Source organism: Silurus aristotelis (assembly GCF_946808225.1).
Source record: "Silurus aristotelis genome assembly, chromosome: 1".
Classification (NCBI taxonomy): domain Eukaryota; kingdom Metazoa; phylum Chordata; class Actinopteri; order Siluriformes; family Siluridae; genus Silurus; species Silurus aristotelis.
The window spans coordinates 43,707,698-43,721,050 of NC_139574.1; the positions used below are offsets into that span (position 1 = coordinate 43,707,698).

Sequence of the window (13,353 nt, forward strand, 5' to 3'; positions counted from 1 at the left end):
ATTTCACAGCTGATTGGACCCAAGAGTAGGTGCTGCACCAGATGTCACTCGAAACAAAAACATTTCTTTATCATGGCAAAAAATTTACGCCTAGTGCTGAGTGTGAAAAAGCATTTTTTACCCTGAAAATGAAGGTCACTATCAGCGTGTAGTGACGTATTTTTTTGAACATCATTACTTTTATTGATCCTGCTGGACACTGGGTTTATGTGAGGTTGGAAGAGTAGGACTGGAAAGTCATGGCTGCTATAATTACACATGGTCTAGCCAGCATGTTGCTTGTGAAGCGTTTTAATGGACAAAACAATGGAAGCCAAAAATAGTTTTTTTGCTGTATAAGGTAAGAAGAAGAACAGTGTTCTCTCATTCTGTCTATCTGTTTATCTCCTCCTAACCTCCATAGGTCCTCTTGAGTCCTGCTTTGAGACCCTGCGGTGGTTCGTTGGTGAATTTGATGGCCATCTGGAGCATCGTGATGGGGAAGTGCCGGTGCTCCTCGGTGGTCATCCACAGGCGGAACCCTTCGTGAATGCTGTCTGTCTCGGTCAGTGTGTCCATCAGCTCGTCCATGAAGTCCAGTCCTAGGTGGCAGTTCTGCAGCAGGGCCCAGCCACCCTGTGTGTGTGTGTGTAGCGGACATATAGGTTTTTATAGATTTTTGAGCAGATTTAACACCAAACTTAAAATAGAAACCGATTCAGCAGTGGAATCACATGGAAATAAACATGTCCTGGTAGCTCTTACGTTAGCCATCAAGTGCTGCAGTAGTTTGCGGGCATGGACTTCCTGTCCCTGGCCCATGGAGACGTATCGTGTCTCAATCTTGAGCCTCTTGCCCAGAGCGATGATGGAGTCTGTGGGATCCGATCCCATAGACAAAAAGCAGACGAGGGGTGTGCGAGGGTCCGACTCCTCCCACGTCCTCTCCAGGTCTAAAACAACGCTCTCGGCATATTTTTCTCCTAAAGAATCTGTGATGTATTTACGAGCCTGAGGAATAAACAAGTATAAATCTGTACTTTATAGAGATTAGATACTGTCCTGCTGCGATGTCCTGCTGCGATGTCCTGCTGCGATGTCCTGCTGCAATGTCCTGCTGATTTCTGATATTTAATTTAATTATTATTTGTTTATTATTAATGAGATCAATTTGTTCATTTGTCTGTCAATTTATAGATCTATCACTCTATCTATCTAATATAGTATAAAGAGGGTGTGTAAGGTGTGTAACAGGTCTGTGTGTGTGTGTGTGTGTGTGTGTGTGTGTGTGTGTGTGTAACCTGTGCGATTGTTCGATCTGGACACCAGGAGCGAATGAACAGCAGGCGTCTGAAGCAGTCGAGTGATTTGTCGTAGGCGTTGGGGATCGGCTCCTCCTCCGGGGCTTCTTTATCAAACCATATCTTCCACTGCTTCTCATGACTACCAATCTGTACACACACACACACACACACACACACACACACACAGACACACGTGAATGAAACGAGCTGGCAGGAGCATACACACACTCAATTTGTTTTTATGACACTTCAGCATGTGAGACTGTACACACACAGCAGTCACACACAACACTGAACACATGAAGCCTTTTTTTGCTTCACACACATGGGGCCGTTCTGCAGACAAACAATAGCCTTTTTACAACCTTGATGAGCAGAAAAACATCTCAGAGCATCTCACACACACTCACACACACACCTGATCGAGAATGTTGGAGAAGGGCCACAGCTTACTGAGCTCCACCAGGTTGAGCCACGTCATGTCCAAGATCCACTTAGCGGCTTTGGGTGGGCACGCTTTTAGATCCAGTGATGCGCCACCTGAATACACACACACACACACACACACACACACACACACACACACACAGCCCTTTAACTCTCATAAAATGTCCAGCCATGTGTGCATGTGTCTACACTTTTCCCATAATCATTCACAACCTTAACTTCCAGATGAATAATGAATAATACAATGACGGCTTTAAGTGATGCCCAAGATCAACTTTCTTTCCAAAATAAATCAAACCCCCTCCTCAATAGTTATCCACCCCTTCCAAAACATTGCACTCCTTCCCAGAAACATCTAACCCCATTTCAACATCTAACCCCATTTCAACATCTAACCCCCATTCCAACATCCAACCCCGTTCCAACATCTAACCCCTTATTCCAACATCCAACCCCCATTCCAACATCTAACCCCATACCAACATCCAACCCCATACCAACATCTAACCCCCATTCCAACATCCAACCCCGTTCCAACATCTAACCCCTTATTCCAACATCCAACCCCCATTCCAACATCTAACCCCATACCAACATCCAACCCCATACCAACATCTAACCCCCATTCCAACATCCAACCCCGTTCCAACGTCTAACCCCGTTCCAACGTCTAACCCCGTTCCAACATCTAACCCCCGTTCCAACATCTAACCCCCGTTCCAACATCTAACCCCCGTTCCAACATCTTACCCCCGTTCCAACATCCAACCCCGTTCCAACATCTAACCCCCATTCCAACATCAAACCCCGTTCCAACATCCAACCCCATACCAACATCTAACCCCCATTCCAACGTCCAACCCCGTTCCAACGTCTAACCCCGTTCCAACATCCAACCCCGTTCCAACATCTAACCCCCATTCCAACATCAAACCCCGTTCCAACATCCAACCCCATACCAACATCTAACCCCCATTCCAACATCCAACCCCGTTCCAACGTCTAACCCCGTTCCAACATCCAACCCCGTTCCAACATCCAACCCCATACCAACATCCAACCCCGTTCCAACATCCAACCCCGTTCCAACATCCAACCCCGTTCCAACATCCAACCCCGTTCCAACATCTAACCCCGTTCCAACATCTTACCCCCGTTCCAACATCCAACCCCGTTCCAACATCTAACCCCCATTCCAACATCCAACCCCGTTCCAACATTTAACCCCGTTCCAACATTTAACCCCATTCCAACATACAACCCCATTCCAACATCTAACCCCTATTCCAACATCTAACCCCGTTCCAACATCTAACCCTATTCCCCAGTAGTTAAATATCCACCCCTTCCCAAAAGAATGAACTTCCCAACCTCTTTTCCAACCAGTTCAAGTTAAAACTTCCTCCACTGAATCCCAGCGTCGATATGAAATTTTTTACCGAAACCTTTGATATCATTACACACGAGAATAATATCGTTTCCTATCCTGATTATCCCTCTACTGACTCACTTTTTCTCTTTTCTTTCATAACCAGCAACTTTTAATGGGGGAAGCAAATAATGGAGAGACCAAGAAAGGAAGAAAAGAGAGAGTTCTGATGTTTCTGCCTCGGCTCTCACCTTTGATCAAGGTCAGGAACTCTTCGTGTTTTATTCGTTTGCTCTGCATGTCGATTTTGAGCGCCAGCAGCAACGTGAACAGGAACTTGTGCTCCTCGTACAGGCCTCGGGCTGCATACCTGTGCACTTCATAGGTCATGTGCTGGATGATGTTGGCGATCCTTTTGCTTGTAATCGGACTTTTCAAAGACCTGGTGAGCATCAATATGCTTTTATTGCAAATAACATGAAATATCAATTCATCACAATGTTAAATAGAAGGGTTCAGTAGTATCATGAGAACGAAGGGGAAGGTGGGAGTTTGGTGGTTATGGCATTGGACTTTGGAGCCGCTGAGACTTTTGGGCCCCTGAGCAAGGCCCTTAACCACATACTTGTATTAGGGGCATTTGTTGTAAATGAAAACAAAAAAATATGCATGGTGGTGGTGGTAGAATCATATTTTTTGGGATTTCTATTTTCTATTTTTTGGTACATTATAATAATATTATAAATATTCATGCTTTTAATTTAAATAGCGTAAAGATTTTGAAAGCTTGCTGTCATTACAAATGTATTGAGGTCTCAAAAAACACCAAACATCTGCACATGTTTTTTTGGCTTGCATTACCTGGCTAAAGACAAGTCGAACAGGCCAAGAAATTGGCGCAGTGAAGTCTGGTACATCACGTTCACCATGCTCATCTCGGTGATCAGGAAGTACAGGATGCTCCCTCTGGTCGCCACTGCACACATCGAGAGAATAAACCAACAATCCTGAACAATCCTTGTTTGAAACAGCGACGAAACTCATTCCAATGTTATTACCAGGTCTGTATTCTTCTCGTGCTGCATTGATCTGAACTTCAGTTTCAGCAGCGATCTGGAGCTTTAGCGTGACCTCCTCGGCGGTGCACTTGGTGTTGGCCAAAACAGAAATCAGGCTTTCGTCGTCTACCAGCGAACCCTGAGTGCTGGTCAGTCTGAACAACAGGTTGTCCTCCAGCTCCTTCATCTTGCGCTTGTTGGCCATTACGTCCTCTAGAAGGTCCGTGCGCTCCTTCTCCATCTCCTGAAGCGTAGATAGAAACTCAGTTGGTAATACATTTTGGTTTGGTTCATCTTCTATGTTATATCTTCTAAATGTTGTTTTACTCTTATTACACAATTCATTGAGATGATGATTATCTTAAACACCCACAGGAATCAAATTCAGAGAACAAGTACGGATCTCGGATTCTCCTTTTCACCGGAGGAAAAGAAATGATCGATGAACTTCGAGATTGTAGCCTCGGATTATAGGATTCTTTTAAAAATGTGTCTCAGACGACCAAATTGTCTCCAAATTCACATTGTGCACCTGGATTTAGGGTCCAAGAATGACTTTTGTTCATTGTCATTGTAGGACCCAAGTAGATCCTTAACTGTACATTGGTACTTGGAGATGGAAATAAGTTAGCACCTGTTTCTCCGTGAGGATCACACGGCCGAGCAGTTGCTCCTCCAGACCTCGCATAGTGACTGTGAAGTCGATGATGGCCGTCCGAGCGCTGATCTCCGGAGTGTATGCTGGATTGGGCAACTTGGTGGTCACGTAAAGTCGGAAACCCTTCATCACGTCCACCTCTTTATCACCAACTTTTACCTTTTATAGTAAAAAAAACAACATTGTTCCTAAAAAACATTCTTTTTGTTACATCTTCGTACAGCACAAAAAAAACCCCATAAACAAAGGTGTGACTTTATGGTGTTTTGTCAGGATGAAAAATAGCTTGATATGACACTCGAAGTGAAGATAATGAGGTGTGACAGCAGAGGAAATAAATTGGCGCCGGGATCCGTGATTAAAGCTGGAGATCAGGTGTTTGCACCTCCACGTTAACAGAGCTGCGAGTGAAACCTGTCAGAGCTCCGGATGGCGCCGTCGGCTCGTTATTTCCAGCACACAATTGGAGAGCTGATAATGAAGAGACCTGGGAGAACCAGTTCACCACTGCTGTTTATTTAACCAAGCTAAGTTCTGGATGCTAGTAGACAGAAAGGAATGGAAGGAGAAGGAGAAGGCTCACTGTCTTCCCTGTGTCCTCTTAAATCAAAGCAATATTACCATCACTGGCCACATGTACGAGGTGGTGTTTCTGCTCACTTTATTCATCTACATGTACAGAAGGTCGGTGCTTCCTGTGACTGTGCGTGCAGCCTTGTGCTGCCATCTGTTGGAGTGTTACAAAACTAGTCTTTAACCTTTATGATATCACCTCGTGTACGTACAGTGTGGAGAAGAAAAGTGAAAATTCCTGCTCGTCCAGCTATTTGAAGATTCGGTAGCTAGCTTGAAGTGGAATGTGTGAAACGAAGAATCATCTTAACATCACACCTTGTATGTAGTTCCAGTCTTGATGAAGTTCTTCTCCAGCACATTGTCCAGAGCGGGATCAAGCTCTTCACCCACATCCTCGATGAGCAGGGGACGCCCCAGGGACAAGCTGTCCTCTAGGTGGTTCCTGAAATACTTGTGATTCAGCGACGTAATCTGGCAGAACACACACACACACAATACACACACTCAGCTTAAGTAGTTTTTTTCCAGAGGATTTGGAAGGAAAGGCTGTGTTTGTGCAAGGACTCTTTGGAAATGCAAGAGACCCTCGAGTGTGATGAATGAGAGAACCTTGAAAAGCTTCGTGTTTGTCTTAGAGCATTGTTCTACAGAGCAATGAGCAGGAGGAGGAGGAGGAGGAGGGTATGAGCACCGGACTCACTCATCATTTTATTCAAATCTGCTCATTTCACATTAGCTTTTCAGAATAAATACATACATAAATACAAAAAAACATCTGGCTGGAAGGGTTTGGTAGCTTTAGTGTGATTATGTGATGCATTGCATAATCAGAGACTATATCTAATGGGAAAGTGGTAGTTTAACAGTTAGACTTCTGTTTGGAAGGTTGGGGGACAAACCCCAGAACCACCAAGCTGCCACTGCTGGACTCTTGAGCAAGACCCTTAACTCTCAAATACTCAGAATCATCTGCAAAGTGCAAAGTGGCTGAGTTACATTATTGGAGGATTTGGGACAAATCTCGCTGGGTTTTATCTCCCAGTTTATCTCTCCTTTTATGGAGTGAGACCTTCTTTAACTTTGGGCCAATTTTTCATTTATCCAATAAGAATGAAGAGAATCAGGATTTCCATTTAAAAGCCAGATTACATTTCCATGAATCTGATCATCCACCCTTAAAACATCATGTCTGAAGACTCTCCTTGGGTTGATTTGTCCTTTCCCCCTCACCTGAAGCTCATTCTTGGATTCTTTATTCTTGATCCAGGTCTTGCCCTGCGTCTGAGGGTCGATGAGCAGTGGGAACCGAGCTGCTTTAGTCACGATGATGCCATTTTGAATGGACAGATCATCGTTAGGGAGACCCTGGAGGTTCCACTCGCTGACGGTCGGCGCGTCGATCAGCATCTCGGTCAGGTTCAGGTTGGCGCCGAAGGGAATGTGCCGTGTCCTCATCTCCGTTTGCCAGTTGGCCAGCAGAAGGTTGCGAAACTCCTGGTTGAACGGGCCGGAGTAGGAGAGGAAGGCGGTAGCCAGCAAAACATCTCCTGATCGATTCAAAATCCACGTGAATAAATGAACGTTAGTTTCATTGCAACATCATTATGTAATCAATTTGGAACCAATGTTACTCGTATTGTGCTTTGTTTATTAACGTTAATTTATCTGGAAATCAGAGACATTTCTATCAGCAGAATGCTCCTGGGCTGTTGAAGACTGGACAATATATTGAATATATATATATATATATATATATATATATATAACAAGACTACAACTTTATATATAATAACACACACATATATATATATTTATAAATCAGACAACTGAGTGAAGTGCGGATTTTTCTAAAAACGCACCGACGAGTCTCTTCGTCTGGGCAGCGAACTCTTTGCTCTGTTCGGTCCAGCGAGCTTTTTCACCGGCCAGGCCGCTGATCAGACTGGAAGCCGTCTGCATCTTGCGTCTGCAACGTTCTGCGTCCTCCAGCAATGTCTACAAGGCAAAAGGACAGATTTGTATTACATTTTGTATCACTTTAATAAAACACTTTTTTCCATTCCACCCTTAGTTCCGATTTACTGTTATAATGAGCTCCACTCTTCTGGGAAGATGTTCCACGAGATTTTGTGGAGATTCATTTAGACACAATGGTGTTAGTAAAATCAGGTGCTGATGTGGGTGAGATGTTAAGAAGGCCTGGGGACAGTCAGTGTCCACATTCATCCCAAAGGTGTTCAATAAGGTTGGAGCTCTAGAGCAGATGATTTTCCCTTCCAACCTATGGAAAGCAGATCTTCATGGAGCTGGCTTTGTGCACAGGGTCACTGTCATGTTGCAACTGGTGTCCACATGTGCCCCTTATGTGTGAGCTTCATCATCCTGCGTGCAAAACACCAACCTCTACTGGTAGAAAATGACCTAAACAACACCTGCTAACACTAATGAGCATGATTCCAATAATTAGCGATTAGCTTTGTTCAATTAGGCGCCTTCGCTAATCACGGAGACGATTCCATTTTCAAATTCATTGTTTGTTCTTTCACAAAAAGGCAACTTCTGCTCCCTGAAGTGCAAATACGCTTCGTTTCAATCAACGCCGCGAGACCAGTCAATCAGTGGCTGCTGATCACACAATTATCGGCTAATGAATGTGACGCTAATGCGGCTGATTACGCTCCACAGACGCCCTCGTCTAATCGGCGAGAGGACACGCCGTGAAGACGTCCCCTCAACGAGTTTGTTTTCAGAGGATATTTGCACGTTTTTATGCAGGAATGCAAATGAAGTATTGACACATGAGATGAGTTTCCTTGTTTCTCTTGTTTGGGTTTTTTTTTTCCAGAGAAGTGAAAAGGTTGAAAAAGTGTGGTATGATTTGAATTAGGGATGTGCATCTCGCTGAAACTGAAGTGAATCACTGAATATTATCATCATCACTAATATGAACCACTTATCTTTGGTCTTGTGGATATTTAACAATGGGAATTCTAAAGATCTTGAGGATACCTGTTTCTCAATCAGGGCCTTCTCATACTCTGCTTGCACCACGTCCAGCTCAGCTTGCTTCTCATCCAGCTCGGCCTGAGCTTTCTGTAGGTCAGCATTAGCGATAGCTAGCCTGTTCTCCTGTACTGCCAGATTAGCCTAAATGAAGAAAGAAAGGAGTCATGTGAGAGAGTGTAATAAATGGAGGGATGTACCATACAGTTCCATCCACCTTCACTCCTTTGGAATTTCAAAGTTCTCCAATATGATGGATCAGAAGGTGATTCATTTGTTCTGACAGCAGATCTGATGGTGGTTCCAGTTGCCAAGAAAGTCACAGGATTATAATTCACTTGTAGGTACGGTTTCCTGCGATGGCCAAATCAAATTATGTCATTGATTCTCACCTTTAAAGGCAGGACTTCTTTGTTAATGGCAAAAAAGGAGGCCATGGCTTTGGTCCAGGAGCAGAGGCCCGCCACGTTTCCACACACTCGCCTCGCCGTCTCGATGTTGTAGTCGGACATGTCAAAGTATGGGAGGAGCAGCTCCACCACCTCCTCGTTGATGGTGTCTTTGGGAAATTGCTGCAGAGACGCAATTATTTATTTAGTTTTGAATAAACTGCGATAAACACAATAAGACACAATGCTATTACAGACAATACTTCAAGATTTTCAACCTCGACTTTTCACTGCAAAACAAAGAAAATGAGGGTCTGTTTCACCCTAAAAAAAGATCTTCCATAAATATCTGCCTCAGTCCAGATGTCAGGGATGAAAGCTTGACCTGGGAACCAGAAACAACGCAGAACCTACAGAGGTGTTTTTAGCAGTCAGTCAGCTAACTGGCACCTTTTTATGCTAATTTATTACCACTTTATGAGGTAAAAATGTATGTTAATAATGTTCTGGTGTTGTTTGTACCATGGCTATGCCTTTAAATCATTAAAACATTACTTTAATCGTCTACACCTTTAAAAGCGTTTCATGCTAATTCCCTCCCTCATACTGTGACGAAAAACAGTCAAGCTGACTGGCGTATACCGTAAGTATAAATCCTTGTAGTATTGTATTCAGCTTTCATCAGTGTGTTGCAGTCGTGACTCACTGAAATGCATGTCCGATGTTCTTTTAGTACCTGCAAACTTCCGAGGAAATTCCCGGCGGTCATGAGTTTGAGCGACTCCTGCCATGATGGAGTAGTGCAGTTCCTCTCCGTGTCCAACTTCACAGAGTTCAGTCTCCGCTGGAAGAGCAGCAACACGCAGTCCATGATGCGCATGATGAGGTGAGGCGGGCGGCCCAGAGTGCGCACCGTCGCTATATCTGAGGGTTTGATTGTCTGCAGAGACACAGAAGACGAATGGGAATTCTGAACTGTCGTGATGATGGATAAAGAATGCGAAGGAGGTAAGGCTGAAGGTAACATCTCAGCTCTGAAAGTTATTACATGGAAGCAGATTAACACATGTATGAATACCAGTGGCGGGCGGTCATGGCCAGCAAAGCTTCTCTGCTGGTCTAAACACTATCAGAAGCTCTGACCTACATTTACGACCTAAACTCTAATATTTGTTTCATGAAATTGTATTAATTTCTTCCATCAGTTTCTTCTCTTCATGTTTCTCTCGGCTGCACTGCTTCAGTACGTGGATGTGGATAGTAGATTTTTTGGTCCAATCAGATTTCAGCCTCTATGTGCTGCCATGTGAATCTAATCTCCCCAGAGCCTTCAGAATCAGTACTGCTGGACTTTTACCATCGAGTTTATTACCAACAGCTCTGTTTCTTTAACCAATCAGATTTCAGATTCTCCTCACAGAGCAGATCACTGGCCCAGAATAGCGTCAGCATTGTTCCGTCCTCTGATTGGTTGGTCAGAGGGAAACTGTTACAGCCGAGTTCGACTGGTAAAACACGTGTGTAGCTCTGCACACGCTCATACATCTGAGTTAGACTTTTTTATACCTACGGAGGAAGAGAAACTGATTTGGATTAAGTCGGGTACGTCCCTACTGAGGGCCCAGGTACCAAATGCACTGACTTATCAAAATAAAAACAAGCTTGATATTTGATGAAAGTTGTCTCTTTGCAAAAACTGTCTATGATGTCTATGAAACTCTGGAGGGTTTTTAGAGGTGAGTTTTAAATGTAAGTGTATGTGTGTGTGTGTGTGTGTGTGAGGACCTTGTCCCCTGCAGTGGTGGTGCCATCAGCACCTCTATTTTTATACCCTCACAGGCAGCTTGTAATTACACTGAAAAGAAAAAAAACACCTGGAAAAAACACACACACACACACACACACACACACACACACACACACACACACACACACACACACACACACACACACACACATCTACACTGCTCTTCATCTCTTTTTGCTACCCCGTTTTCTTTTCCTCTCTATACATACACACTAGTGGTTGAAATATTTATTTATTTAAATATTTATTTAATTCAGTATATTTTTAGGATTCAGTATTATTTGATATGGAGTGTTACGTTTGTTTGTTCCATCGGTCGACCTCTAATACATACATCCCCACAACCCCCCAAAATCCCCCCTGGTTTATTTGTACTTTTTACATCATTGCACCTAATAGTTCTTTTTAATTGTTCAGAAGCCCAAATCGGACCTGCAGCGCCGCCTCTGCCTCCTCCAGCGCCGGCTTGGCCGCCTCAAGCTTCTCCTCAGCAACGGCCTTGTCTGCGGAGATGTTGTCCACGATGGCCTGCGCTTTGTCCTTCACCTTCTGCACCTCCACCTTGACCTTCTCAGCTGCATGAGCTTTAACCGTCACCTCCTTCAGCACCTGAGATCAGTAGCAACAAGGTGGTCAACTGAGTGATGGCAGGTACTCGTTTGTAGCATGTATGGAGCATCATGTGAATACTAACAAAAATATTCATTAAAGTGACATGCTGCAACAAACTACAGTAAACCCACGATAATTCTCAAATCAGAAAATTCACAGGTTCTCATTTGGAACCTAAGTAACAGCAAGTTGTGGATTATCTTAAAATTCACGAGAACGTTCGGAATAACATTTTAAACGATGTATTTGGTAAAACACTGCAACTATTACGTTTATAAAGTGACATAATGTCTAGACGGATTCATTAAGGTACCATAGGGGCTGCAGGCGTGTGTCCAAAATTCGCATATTTTCAGAACTCGCTGGGGTTCCCAGGGGGACCACTGTATACCTGTTAGTCTAATAGGTGTAATATTATATAACACTACTCGCAATTATTTGCAGGGTCCAAGCACTTTTTCCAAATATTGCCCCTAGTGGCCAATTCTCAGCAGGTTGATTTACATAACAGACGGAGTCACAACATTTCAGTTTGGCTGAATTTACGATTTCTAATGAAAGAAAAGTTCTGATCTTAATTCCGACTGCTATTGATGAACATGGTCCAAAATCTGCAACCAATCCTAAATTCATTCATTCATTCATTTTCTCCCGCTTATCCGTAATTCGGGTCGCGGGGGCAGCAGTCTAAGCAGGCCCCCGCCTTCGACTGCTGCCCAATCCTCACAGCACCGTCCCTTACGTCCCTTACACTCCTGCAGGTGGTAAGCCCACAGGAAGGCAGCCCCACGTCACTTCGACGTCACGGACCTTGATATTTCCCCGGAGCATAGAGGGTTAAGGGCTTTGCTCAAGGGCCCAAGAGTGGCAGCTTGGCGATACCGGGCTTGAACCCCAGACCTTCCGATCGGCAACCCAGCGCCTTAACCGCTGGAGCCACCACTCCCCCCCAATCCTAAGTTACTTCTATTTATTTAAACCAAATGGACTGGCATGCGGAAGTCAGACTTTTTAGAAATCGTAACATATTGTTGACATAAAGGTTCAGTCTCTAACAAGAAAAGAAAAAATTCAACTGGCCTTATTTTAAATCTACACTTAAAGAATGCATGTTATAGGTCCTTGATTAATAAATGAATAAAGTTTTAGCATCCTGTGCAGTTGTACTGTACCATGTCGGCTTTTTTGTTGGCAATCTGCAGCTCCTTCTCCTTCACCTCCAGCTCTTTGCTGAGAGCAGCGACCGACTCAGAGGCTTCCTTTAGTTTCTGAAGGCCGGTGTTCATCCTGAAAAGAATGAAAAAAACCTTGTTAGCAATGTTTTACTATTGTTTCAAAAATCTATTTACTATGTCTCATCAAAAGCTGAACAAAAAGTCTTTGTGTTTTCTGGATTTTGGTTTTAGAGGGTTCTTCACTTCCATGTGTATATTGTTAAAAACATTCTAAATGTACTGTAAAACCTTTAGGAGTAATAATTCAGCAGTGAGTATATACCGGTTAGCGAGGGTCAGAACTTCTGAATGCTTCTCTTTGTAGATGCCCTTGTAGCCCTGAATAAAGGTGAGGTATGACTTTGGCGTGACGTGAGTCGATCGCCGGTATCGCTGGAAATACTCCACACATTTTTCAGCTACGCCGTCTTGGAAGGAACCCATGCACTGCACCACTTCCTGTTTCACCTGCGGCGAGCAGTCGATGTCGTACGTGGATAGAAAGTGCTCTGAGACTGGGGGGGGAAATAATAACGATTATGCAAAACATCATTATTTGTTTATAAGTTTAGCTGGGTTTTTTTGCCCATTTTGAGCGTTTATTAGCGTTACTTAAAATAGAAGGTACTTTGCCAGATAGCATAGCAAAAGTTGCCTCTAGGATAGATGGGTTTAGAGTAAGAAGCAGGAACAGAACATATCAGCAGCAGAGACCCGATTTATCCAACGATCGGTCCAATTTAGAATTGACACCCTTCACCTCCTGCTGTGGTGGCCTTCATAATCGTTTCTGGTTTGGGAAACCATTTGCTGGTGATAGAGTGAATTAAGGGAAGCTGAAGAGTGCAGATCAAACGGGGGATTGTTTACCCATATTTATTCTTTTAAAGTCCACAATTTTCAGAAAACTTGTTCAGGCTTCATCGATACTCATTTT

General features: G+C 43.8%; 1 protein-coding gene across 1 annotated transcript in view; it reads right to left on the bottom strand.

The window, feature by feature from the left end:
- Window positions 1-13,353, bottom strand: part of dnah5 (dynein, axonemal, heavy chain 5) — a 63,959-nt gene that overhangs the window by 6,910 nt on the left and 43,696 nt on the right. Inside the window, exons 57-73 of the mRNA XM_083542217.1 lie at window positions 12,700-12,931; window positions 12,375-12,489; window positions 11,023-11,199; window positions 9,520-9,723; window positions 8,787-8,966; window positions 8,401-8,538; window positions 7,251-7,386; window positions 6,622-6,938; window positions 5,707-5,862; window positions 4,792-4,974; window positions 4,158-4,401; window positions 3,961-4,075; window positions 3,351-3,541; window positions 1,702-1,823; window positions 1,281-1,430; window positions 745-990; window positions 396-615 (exon numbers count right to left, since the gene is read on the bottom strand). Of these exons, the coding sequence (XP_083398343.1) occupies window positions 396-615; window positions 745-990; window positions 1,281-1,430; window positions 1,702-1,823; window positions 3,351-3,541; window positions 3,961-4,075; window positions 4,158-4,401; window positions 4,792-4,974; window positions 5,707-5,862; window positions 6,622-6,938; window positions 7,251-7,386; window positions 8,401-8,538; window positions 8,787-8,966; window positions 9,520-9,723; window positions 11,023-11,199; window positions 12,375-12,489; window positions 12,700-12,931 (3,126 nt within the window). The remainder of the gene's footprint in view (window positions 1-395; window positions 616-744; window positions 991-1,280; window positions 1,431-1,701; window positions 1,824-3,350; window positions 3,542-3,960; window positions 4,076-4,157; window positions 4,402-4,791; window positions 4,975-5,706; window positions 5,863-6,621; window positions 6,939-7,250; window positions 7,387-8,400; window positions 8,539-8,786; window positions 8,967-9,519; window positions 9,724-11,022; window positions 11,200-12,374; window positions 12,490-12,699; window positions 12,932-13,353) is intronic.